Source organism: Callospermophilus lateralis, chromosome 13, assembly GCF_048772815.1.
Source record: "Callospermophilus lateralis isolate mCalLat2 chromosome 13, mCalLat2.hap1, whole genome shotgun sequence".
NCBI classification, from domain to species: Eukaryota; Metazoa; Chordata; class Mammalia; order Rodentia; family Sciuridae; genus Callospermophilus; species Callospermophilus lateralis.
Genome location: NC_135317.1, coordinates 78,618,832 through 78,630,509, shown reverse-complemented (window position 1 = coordinate 78,630,509; position 11,678 = coordinate 78,618,832). Strand labels below are relative to the sequence as shown.

Sequence of the window (11,678 nt, the reverse complement as noted above, 5' to 3'; positions counted from 1 at the left end):
AGCTTTTGGGTACCAAAGGAAGGGGGATGTGTAGATAGCAGGGCTGAAGTTAGATTTAAAGAACTTCCAGAATACAAAGTTTGTTAACTAGAGTTTTTTATACAGGCTATTTTTTTTTTTTAAAAACCTTATCTGAATCTGCCCCAAACAGAACAGATAAAAAAGAGCTCATCCAGTCCAAGACCTATGCGACTCCACTAGGTTCCCCTAAGATAAACACTTAGTCTACCTCCAATGACTCCATCCTTGCAGATGCAATCGTAAAATAACTTTATTGGTCAGGTTGGTCACCACTCATGCTTTTCCTGTAACAAGGATCCTTTATAGGGACATGATGGTGTCCACATGCAGATGCTTTCTGGAGAGCCCTGGGGCAGGGGGCAGCCTTGTCCTCACATCAGAGATATCTGGCTGAAATGAGCTGGTTTGGCTTTTGTGGATTTCAGGGTCTGGAGCTAAGAACTTGGTCCAAGCATCCCCCTTCCCTTTCCAGGGAAGCAGCTCCCAAGCATACACAGAATCAGGGATGTAACGATATCTTAGTGGGGGTCCGACTCAGGCTAAGGCTTCTTAACTGGTATTTGCCTCTGGCTGCCCAAATGGCTGTGTCCCAATGTGCCCTTAAAAGCAGGTGGGTGAGGCCCAAGCAATGTGACCTTTCAGAGATGGGAAGAATTAATTGCTTTCCAGCCAAGCTGTGAAGCAACAGGCATCTTCTGTAATGAGGGCACAGCTCAGAGATGCGAAAGCGGAAGGGTTCGTGCCCAGCACGGGCCATGTTTGGAGGTAGCCCTGGGCTTCAGGGACCACACTGAGCATCTCCAGCAGTGCTGGTGCTTTTGACTCTGGCCTTGGGACAAATCAGTTAATACAGATCAACCACATCCTCCTGGCAGCAGGCAAGTCCAGGGTTGGTTGGAAGACTCCCATCAGTATATAAAACCTCCCTGCTTGGATCAAAGTAGAGCTCAGTTAGCTTTATGCAGCTTTGAAAACCACATGGCCTCCACCACTGAGGATAAATATCCAAGCAGGGATGCAGAGAGGGGGCCAGAATGAAAGTGCTGGGCCTGCCCCTCAAATGCGGTGCATTTGTCCCTGGTATGGGTGATGATGATAATCATTCTGGCCTTTCCTCCTCTGAAATCTGATCTGACTTTAAAGAGCTGCTCAGCTGCTAAAATATAGCTCAGTACGTTTATCTAAGCAGCAGGTTACTGTATCCCCTGGCATTAGGTCACAATGCGATCATGATGGCAGTGACCTTGGTCTGGTGGCTTTCCAAAGGGTGAGGCTGGAAAGCATAGAAGTGACTCTCGGTATCCATTCAACCTCAGACAAGTGTGGCTCTCTCCACAGGTTGCTGGGCAGATGCCCACAAGCCTCAGAGTCTCCCGAGGCACAGAGGAGGCATCTGTGAAGGAGGGGGAGTGGATGAGGTGGAGTTTGGAGGGGGGGGGCTTGGCAAGAGGTATATTTGGAGGAGCAATGAATGGGAGCCCCGAGTAACTGCGAAGCTGGCCTAAGCACATGCAGAGATCTGTCAAGTGCTGCTCCCAGAGAGTCAGACTGTTGGGCCCAAGCAACTTTTGAAGTTCCACGACATCAGGTCATCAGAGAGACTCAAGAGGAGTGAGACTATTTTGGGTTTGGAACTTCCAGGGACTACTCCCCCTGCTGCCCCTTTTGTCCCTAGAGACCCGAAAGCTTCTACCTAGGTCCTCAGCAGAAGCCTGCCTGCCGCCTCCCCATCCCACTACCGGCTGCCTACAGGGGAGAAGACTAAAGAGGAGCCCGTGGACTTCTGCCACATGTTTGTCCCAGACCTTCCAGCAAAAGCCAAACCAAACCATCAAGCCAAATGCAGTGGGGGACGTGGGGACCGTACACCCAGGGCCCAGCGCGAGGGCCACTCAGATCTCAATGAGGCTGGCGAGGCGCAGGCAGAGCGGTGCGTCCACGGGCATCGCGCTGCGCTTGATCTCGTTGCCGTCCAGGCGCAGCACCTGCAGCTTGGAGAAGTTCATGACGTCCACCACGGTGCAGAAGCTGCTGATGGAGAACTCTGCGGGAACAAGAGGGGTGGGGCAGCCCGGGTCAGGGACAGGATGTGCGGTGAGGTTAGATGGCGTCTTTGAAGCTTCTCAGATAAGACTTCTGACGCAAGGGGTGGAACTTGGGGAGAGGGTGGGCGTTTCCCAGTCCTGGAGTCCTATCAACCTGCACCATTAGAGGACGGAACTAGGGACAGAGCTGGGGGCAGGGAGCTATGTCTGCTTCTGCAGCTCAGCCACCTACGACCCCCCGACCCCCAACCCCCAGTCTGTACTTTTCAGGCCCTCTATGTCCTTGAGTGTCCTTCCTGCCAGGGCTTCACCCCCCGCTCCTATCTGTGGGCAGCAGGGGGCAGCAAAGACCAAAGAAGTAGCCAAAGACCAGCTGCAGCCACTCTGAAGTTCCTGATGGCTTTTGGAGAGGGAGGGCTGCCCTGAATTGCTCTGAGAAGGAAAACTGAGGAAATGGAAGGACTTAAATCTTAAATAGCTCCTTCCACTTTGCAGATAGAGAAAGTGGCAGGAAATTAAAGAAATGAAATCCTGGGCTGAGAGACACGTGTCTGGTGCCAGAGCTTGGAGGAGGTCACACATCTCTGTTCTGTTACTGCCAGAGGGTGAGCAAGGTTAAGGTTCAAGAGGGCGGTGAACTCCAGCGTCCCTGCTGCTGTGGACCTCAAAGTCAAAGCACCTGCCTCTGCGCTCAGTAAGATTACAAGCCACCTCTTCTTTTCATCTTGAAAGTACCCTTTGTCAGGATTTACCCCCCAAAGCACGTAATATATATATATATATTTTTTTTGTACCAGGGATTGAGCCCAGGGGCACTTAACCACTGAGCCACTTCCCCAGGCCCTTTTTATATTTAGAGACAGGGTCTCACTGAATTGCCTAACCCCTCACTAAGTTGCTGAGGCTGGTTTTGAACTCGTGATCCTCCTGCCTCAGCCTCCTGAGCCACTGGGATTACAGGCGTGCACCACCGTGCCTGGCGATAGTTCTGTTTTTAACAATTCTTTCCACAACTTGGCTCCGGCTGTCCTCTGGTGGACAAGCTAGTTCTTCCTCGGGTTGTCCTGCTGGATGGATAGCCATCTCTGTCTCCAGTCTACTGAGCCAGTAACTTGAAAGGAACAAGGCAAGAACTCAGAACAGCAACAGGGACAGCAGAAGTCCCCCGGAACGCAGCCAGCACCTCTAAGGGCCAACTTCAGTGGGGTGGGTGAGGGTCAGGAGACTGTTCTGTCCTCTGCAAAGGGGGATTGGGTGAAGTCACCCAAGGGGTCTGGGCAGGTGACATGGGTACAGACTGGGAGTCGGGGCTTCCCTCAGCTTGCAAAGGTGTCAGGAGCCGCATGTCGATCAGAAGCCAGCAGAGGAGGAGCAGGAGGAAGGCTTTTTAATCCTCTTCCTTAGGGCAAACTTGGGGGCTCCTCTTGGTGGCTGTTATGGGTGGGAAAGGAAGATTTCAAGGAAGATGGTATGGCGACAGCAGGCTGAGGAGGAAAGTGGGTCTTTCTTTCTTTTTTGGTATTGGGGATTGAACCCAGAGGTGCTTTACTACTGAGTCACATCCCCCACCCTTTTCATTCTTTATTGTCAGACATGGACTCACTAAGTTGCTTAGGGCCTTGCTAAATTGCTGAGGCTGGCCTTGAACTTGTGACCCTCCTGCCTCAGCCTCCTGAGTTGCTGGGATTATAGGCGTGTATCACCACGCCCAGCTTGGAAGAAAGCTTTTTTGTTTGTTTTTGAGACAGGATCTCACTAAATTGCTTAGGGCCTTGCTCAATTATTGAAGCTGGCCTTGAACTTGCAATCCTCCTGTTTCAGTCTTACAAGCTGCTGGGATTACAGAAGAAAGTGTTTTTAAATGAGCACAATCAACTGTTTCTAGCCTCTGTTAAGAACTCACCAAGATGAGCTGGGAATTTGTACCAAATGAACTTGTGCCACAAGAGTAAGACAAACAATTCAGGCCCAAAGAAAAATCTGATGCTGGGAACAATGGAGGAGACTAGGAAATACCCTTCCCAGAGGGGCAGGAGATCTGGAATACTTTTGGGATGTTTCCTTTTTGGATGCAGGGAAGAGACTAAGGGGGAAAGCAGGCAGAGTCTGGGTTGCCCCTGGGTCTATGTTGTCTGTTTACCGGGGCGGGTGTGGGGGTGAACCCAGCTAAAACATCCCTTCCAGTTCTATTTGGGTCTGAGCTGATGGCTCAGTGATATTCTTTCCCAGCCTGGAGCCCTCAGACTGTCTGCTAAAATCCTGGATTCCAGCTGTGGGTACATAAATACAGGACATACTTGTGGGGAGCTAGACACCCAGTATAATAGAGTCTTGCCACACTCTGGGCACTGGGAGCCCCCCTCTGTCTTCCCCAAGCCATGAATAGGACAGGGCTTCTGTGAGCAGGCCCTGGTAGACATTTTCCAGCTCAGATTAAATACTGACATAAGTCTTTCCAAATTCCTCCTGGTGTACCCTCCCTGCTCCCCTGGTTCCCAAAGCTTCCGAAAAACATTTTGAGCTGTGTTTCCTTGTGGTTGCCAGGCTGGAAAAAGTGAGGGGAGATACTGGTGGGAGGGAGTGGGGAGGGGAGGACCCTGTTTTATTCCCTGCAGCCTTTGAGTTCTTTAAACCCTCCCTCAGAGAGCTACTTTGATCTCACTGTCACCACCCCAAGACCCTGGCTGGCTGTGCAGGGAGATATCCTTCATATTCCCCTAGGAGAGGAAGCCGGCTTGGGGACCTGGCTTCCTTCATGGTCTTGGGTCAGAGTGAGATTCCTCCCATTCTCAGTCAAGGGTGCCTGGCTAGACGTCCTTTGATATGGAAGGTAGGAATTCAAGGTCCTACGAGTTTCCTTCTCTGTGACTCAGTTTCCCCATGTTTGCAATGCAAAAAGCAACAACAAAAACTTTACCTGTCAACTTCCAAGTAGCAAAAAGAAAAGCTAACAATAGTTATTATGTATTGGTTTAAATTATGTGCTAGGTTCTAGATCAAGCATTTTACATAATCAATTTACTAATTTAAAAAAGATGAGCCACGTTTGGGTGTAGTGGCGCATACCTGTGATCCCAGCAACCTGGGAGTCTGAGGCAGGAAGATCACAAGTTCAAGGACAGTCTGAGCAATTTAGTGAGACCCTGTCTCAAAATAAAATTTAAAGAGGGGCTGAGGTTGGGTGTGGCACATGCCTGTACCCAGGATCACAAGTCTGAGGCCAGGCTCTGCAATTTAGCAAGGCCCTATCTCAAAAAAAAAAAAAAAAAAAAAATTAAGGATTAGGCATGAGTCACTTTGTTTATAGGAACAACAGTAAACAATAACTAATAAAGGGGAGTAAGCTCAAATTGCACAAAAAGAGACTTGGGATAAATGCTGAAAATTTTAGGTTGTCTAAAAGGAGAAATTACTTTCTTGTTTTGGGTAATGAAGATTGAACTCAGGGCCACTTAACCACTGAGCCACATCCCCAGCCCATTTTAAATTTTTTATTTTGAGACAGAATCTCACTAAGTTGCTTAGGGCCTTGCTAAATTGCTGGGGCTGGCCTCAAACTTGCAATCCTCCTGCCTCAGCCTCCTGAGTCACTGGGACTACAGGCATGTACCACCATGCCCAGCTGAATCAGGGGACTTGCTTGTAGGGCCTTAGGGACACTCATTAAGTAATTTTATTTTCTAACAATCACATCAGTGGCAGATGTGATTCTGCATGAAGGCAGAGAGGTGACAGGATGCTGTGACAAAGTCTTCCCTACCCCACCTTTCTCTAATTGTATGGTTAGGCACTAATTGGTTCTTTCTCAGGACAGCTGCTCTTTGATGTCACATTTTCGGTGTCAAACTTAGATGAAGTACAGCATACAGTGTGACATTTGTGATGTGACACCCTTCCTGGATCCAGAATGGGAGGCAGGTAAGTAAGGAGTGGCAACTGCAAAGTAGGACGTGGGGGGCGGCAAAACTGCGCATGCGCACCTTCTAGATAGCCTAAAGAACCCCGCCCTTGGTCAGAGCGGGAATGTGGGTGGGGTAAGAAGCTCCCCGAGAAAGAGAGATCATTATTATTTTTTTTTTCCAAATAAAAAATCAGTTTGGAACGTGCATGGTGGTGTCTAGCACTTCAAACTAAAGGACCAGACGACCGCTCTTCACTTTGCCTGCTCTGCTGCCACCTGCCTTACTGCCCTCTGAGGGGGGCGTCTCTCCCGGAGGACTGCCCAGCCCTTCACATCTCGCTGAATGATTGATCTGTTCTGTGAGCGAGCGCAGGGGGAGAAAGGGGTGCGAGGGAGAGGCCCACTCGTTCTCTCTCTGAACTCTGATGGTGCTGTTCCCTCTCAGCAGGCTCTACTTCAAAGCCCTCTGCCAGTGGTCATTAATGAGTCCCCCCTTTACGAGAGCAGAGGGCTTTGCTGAGAGGGAGGGAGGTTAAATGCTGGCTCAGTACCTTCCAGCTGAGATGAAGACATCAGAGGCCCTGGGGTAATGTAAGCACGTTGGGAAAGGGAGGGAGCTGGTAAGAGGAAGGGAGCCGACAGGCAACTGGATAATTCAATCGGAAATGAATATTTTAGTTCTTGCAGGTAAAAAGGCAGCCTTTTTGCTGCCCTTAGGCATTTGCAGAGAAGTGTTTATAAACCAAGCACTGCCCTCTGCCCCCCAGGCTCTGCAGTGGTCAGCCTCATGTTATCCTCGGAAGGACCTCTGCCCTGCCTCCAGGGGCTCCTTGGACTCCGGGAAGAACTGGCCAGAACAAGTGCCACATTCAGCTCTGTCCACCAGCTGTTAGATTTAAAAAGCAAACACCAAAACAGAAGTCCCCATCTATTGGCGGCAACAGTGAGTCAAGGGGAAACACAGCCAGCCCTCTTCTGGTGGGGGAGACAGGCAGGCCACGCGGGTTCTTAGCAGCCAATTGCTCTCCCAAGGTGGACACTGGAAGTCAACCTTAGGTCTCCTTCTCTATGAACGGTTCCCCTCCCAACCTCTCCCAACTCATCTCTCACTGCTCCTGAATCTATGGCCCCTTCCTTTCAGGAGGGCATTCCTGGCTGTCCCCTACAGACACTTGTTAAATGACTGGTACTGGTTCCTTCCCAGAATAGCTTTGTCCTGCCTTTCTCCAACATTTGCCCCCAGACCTCTCCACCCCTAGCTGAAATGTGCCTCTCCTGGGAGGCCATCTTCTACCCCACCTGCTCCCCACTGCAAGATCTTGGTGCTGTTGTTGAGGATGAGTGTACTATTTTGCATGTATTTTTGCAGGGCTATGACTTGCTTTTCGGGTTGCTTCATGGGTTGGTTCCCCTGGGCCTGTTTTATTTGCATGCCACAATCCCTCAGAATAGGTCTTTCCAGTGAAGTGGCCGCACAGCCCCTCCCCCCAAGTCTCACCGTTGATCCTGTTGCCTTGGAGGTAGAGGTTCTCCAGGTTGGTGTTGACCGGGGGGATCTTCTGCAGCTGGTTGTAGGAGAGGTCGAGCTCAAGGAGGCTGCTGGAATTGAAGGTGTTGGTGGCCAGGCCATTGTTGGTGAGACTGTTGTGAGATAGCCGCACATAGAGCAGCTTGGGTGATCCCCGGAAGTAGCTGTCGGGGACAGTGAAGACGTTGTTGTGCTCCAGGTACAGCTGCTCGAGGGCCGAGGGCAGTCCATCGGGCACCCTCCGGAGGTGGTTGTAACTCAGGTCCAACAAGATCAGGGACCGGAGACCCCGCATAGAACTGCCCACCTCCTGAATCTCGTTGTGTTGGAGGTACAAGGCCGTGAGGTTCTCCAGCCCCTCCAGAGCGTTGTTGGGGACCCGTGAGATCTGGTTGTGGTCGAGATGGAGCTCCCTCAGAGATCGAGGCAGCGGACCTGGCATCCGGGTCAGGTTGTTGTGATCCAGGTACAGCCTCTCCAGGTGCTTCAGCTTGGAGAACACCCTCCTGCCCACCTTATCACTGGTGATCTGGTTGCCATGGAGAGCAATCCAGAGCAGGCCAGTGGCATTGTCAAAGACACCTTCCTGGATGGAGGAGATCTGATTGTTCTGGAAGTAGACGTACTTCATGCGGGAAGGCACGAAGGGCAGGTACTTGAGGTTGCGGTTGTCACAGTACATGGCTGTGGGGAAGTTGGGGGGACAGTCGCATTCCTGGGGGCAGTCACGGGGCTCTGGTGGGGATGGAGAGCCATAGGCATAGGCTGGACCTTCCTCCACCCCGTAGGGGTAGGGGTAGGGGTCGGAGGGTTCGTAAGGGTAGGGTTCATAGGGGTCGTAGTAGGTGGACTGCTGGCTGCGCAGGTACTGGAACCACCAGTGGGAGTCTTCATCATACTGAGCCCCGGAGAGCGAGCAGAGCCCTGCCAGCAGCAGGAGGGAGACCCACTGCATTGTGTCTCTGCGGGAAGAAAGAGAAACAGAGCAAGCAGACATCAGTGAGACCGAAGGGAGGCAGCGGGGCACAGCAGGCAAGCCACAGATGTGACCGCAGTGTCAAATGCCCTAGAGCAGGAGCCCTGTTCCTCCTAGGCCCACTCTGTGCACTTGGTCCAGTTGAATCTGGTTGCCTAGGGTGAGCCAGGTGTATTGCTCCTGGTCATAGAGTCACAGAAACAGCCTTTGAGGTTAGAAGGAATGTGAATGGGGGCTGTATTTTTTTGTGGGGGCAGTTCTGCAGGGGCTTCTAGCACCATGAAGTTTCTGCTAGGGAATCTGGAAAGGCCACAACATTCCGTGTGTGTGTTTGTGTGTGGGCATGTGCATGCATGTGCAAATGCAGGGGGTCTGTACTCGTAGGCTGCTCTTCAGGCCTGAATCCAGTTTAGACTCTTTGGGGGAAATAACATTTCCTAAGAGTCTAAGGAAAATGCCCCCTGGCTTTTTCCATGTCTCTAAGAAACCTCCAGAAGGGGCTGGCGACATCAAAGGCGAAGATCTGAACTATTCGGAAGATCTTTCAGTGTCTGGGACAGGCCAGGGGTTTCTGGTCCTGAACATCTGGGGAGGAGTGTCATCCCATTTCAGCCACCACAAGGCCTGGGCCACGCTCCAAAGTGCCATCGTCAGTCACAGTCTGCTGGGTGAGAAAACTCTCTCTGGTTAGCAGTTTGTGGCCACACATGTAACCTGGACTTCATTTAACAGTTACAAATCCTCTCCAGACTGGGGACACTAGCACCGGGCGTGGCACTTAGGAATGAATGCATGGGATTGGAGTGAGTTGGCTTCTCTGTCCTCTGCGGTGTGGTACCTAGTGAAGTGTAAGCGCGCTTCATGGTCCACCATGGGGATTATGCAGGAGTGAAGTGAGGTCAACAGAAATGATTGAGGAACACTGGAAATTGGAGTACGGATTAGAGATGTGGGGTATGCCAAGGGAAAGTGACATAGGACAGGGTCTCCTATCCCAAGCTACTTGTTCCAGGTGATGACACCTAGTTTACAGGCTCCATATCCCCCTCTCCCCTGGTCTCTGCTGGGCAGCCTGTCATCTCTGGGCTTGTGGGTGAGAACTGGGCAGACTGGGGGGGAAATGTAGGGTCTGGGGTCATCTAAGAGGGAAATTGAAGGTATGGACAATGAGGGACCAAGGGATAGCACATCAGGCCTGGATGCGCCCAGCCCCAATTACCTACAACAGCTACAACACACACACACACACACACACACACACAGCCCCTGTGGGCCATAGCACCTTCCAGAGCGTTACCCTTGGACAGAGAAAGCTTAGAATCTTTCTTGACTTGGAAGAGTCACATGTATCCCTCAAACCGACCTTGAGCTTTGCTGGGCTTAGCAAGTGTGGACAGGAGAAAGGAGTAGAGCCACCTACTGGCCATCGTTCCTCCCAGACCTCTCTATTCCTGAGACCTGCTTCATCCCTTCAGCTCCTGGGCCTCAGAGGAATGGGCACTCTGGCTCATCCTGAGGAAGCCGCAGGCCTCAAACAAAGAGCCACAGTGTTTCTGAGAAGTAGATCCAACTGCCCACTGCCTGGGCAGGCTGGCTGGTCCCTGGACCTGGCCCGGAGAGAAGACGGATGGAGCGGCCCACTGCCAAGAGCACATTTTTCCATGTACAGTTTTGGGCTGCCCCAAGACCAAGGTGGCTGTCTGGAGGGCTGGCACAGTGAGCCTCTGTCTCGTTTCTCCTCCTTCCAGACTGGGCATCTTGGCAGATGAGAGCCACCTTCCTTGTCAAGACCCAGCTTTCCAGGGGCTGTGCATCCTGCCACTTTGGCCTTTCCTTAGATCCCCAGCTGTTGGAAGAGTTTGAAGGACCTTCTGCCTGTCCTCACCCTACCCCATCTCCCAGTGCTGCTGTTTCAAGTTTATACTCTCACGTTCTTTCTCACAATGCAGGAGACCCTCCTGTGCTCCGAGGTCATTGGGTAGTTTCTAGCACTGACACTCTCTGAGTTGGGGGCAGCTGACTCAGGGGCTTCTGCTGTTCTTCCATGTTTCCACCCTGGGGGAGCCTTCTCCCTCCTATCAGAGTTGAGGAAGTCAAACCAGAAGCCATGCCCTAACCTGGGGAGGTGGGGTCCACCTCACTCCATAGCTCCCTGGACATGGCCTGTTCTTAGTACTTCTCTTTATTCTCTCCCTTTCACCCTAGCAACACACACACACACACACACACACTCCCTCTTTCTCTTTGTCTCTCTCCACAAAATTTGTCCCCCTCCAACAGCATTTAGGTACCACAACCCCTTTCTAAGCGATGTTTCAGGAACACCCAGGGTCTACCCTCCCAAAGTGCCAAGTCCCAGAGTGGTAGGGTTTATGGAGCAGGGAAGTAGCTTCTGTGGACATCTGGTCCCTCACTTTTCCATGCCAGTGAGTTGGAGGTCCTCCACACCCAGAAAGGGGGCTATAGGAAAAAAGTAAAATGCAGGAGCCCATCCCTCCTGTTCCTTTGCCCCTCTGCAACATCCCTGGAGTCCTGGCCCAGGTGGAGTGGAGTGACTTCTTCCTGCCTACTTATCCCCACTCCTGTCTTTTTCTTTTATTTCTTTCATGGAATAACAACGGGAAAAACCCAAAGTAAAAATGATTAAACTTACCTCAAGTTGAACCTTTCAGAGTGATCAAGTCTCTGTGTCTGGCCTCCTTGGGTTGGAGAAGGTGTGAGAGAGAGAGAGAGAGAAAGAGAGAGAGAGAGACAGGGTGGCTACTGAGAGTGTGCGCGTCTGAGCCAGGCCAGGGCCCGCCCCCACATTCCTAATCAAATATCATGGAGAGAGGGGCCGAGGAGCCCGGATTCTGGCTTTTTCAGCTCTGCTGCAGGGGCGGAGCTCACACTCGACCGCGGCAAAATCTTTCTGTCCGCCTGACGCTATAAAAACCACCTCCTTTCCACTCACTTATCTTCCCTGAAGCATTGGCAGCCCTGGGTCTCCTTCTGCTGGATGAGTTAGTGGCGCCCTCGAAGTTATTTGCACAGTCTCTTATGAAGCGCCTGGATTTCTCATTAAGCCCACAAAGGCAGATGCAGGAGGCGTAGGTCTGGCTTTGCAAAGAGGCATCTTAACTCTTTCAGCAGCCTGGGGGGCCCCCAGCCAGATAGTACTTGCCCTTCTTGGCTCAAGCGCGCCCCCTGTAGGCCGGTGTTGGACTA

The 11,678-nt window shown here is 51.7% G+C and overlaps 1 protein-coding gene across 1 annotated transcript; it reads right to left on the bottom strand.

Annotated features, from left to right (window-relative positions):
* Nucleotides 1-283: 283 nt before the first annotated feature.
* On the bottom strand, nt 284-11,207 carry Fmod (fibromodulin). Its single transcript, XM_076831629.1, has 3 exons — nt 11,125-11,207; nt 7,466-8,457; nt 284-2,065 (listed from the first exon to the last, which is right to left on the bottom strand). The coding sequence occupies exons 2-3, from the start codon at nt 8,448-8,450 to the stop codon at nt 1,914-1,916; spliced, it is 1,137 nt and encodes a 378-aa protein (XP_076687744.1). The 5' UTR covers nt 8,451-8,457; nt 11,125-11,207; the 3' UTR covers nt 284-1,913.
* Between the last annotated feature and the right edge of the window lie 471 nt (nt 11,208-11,678).

Excerpts from the sequence above, each read along its gene's own strand:
- Fmod (XM_076831629.1), bottom strand. The coding sequence starts at position 8,450 with ATGCAGTGGGTCTCCCTCCTGCTGCTGGCAGGGCTCTGCTCGCTCTCC. Across the intron at positions 2,066-7,465 it reads CCAAGGCAACAGGATCAACG|AGTTCTCCATCAGCAGCTTC; the intron begins GTGAGACTTGGG and ends TTGTTCCCGCAG.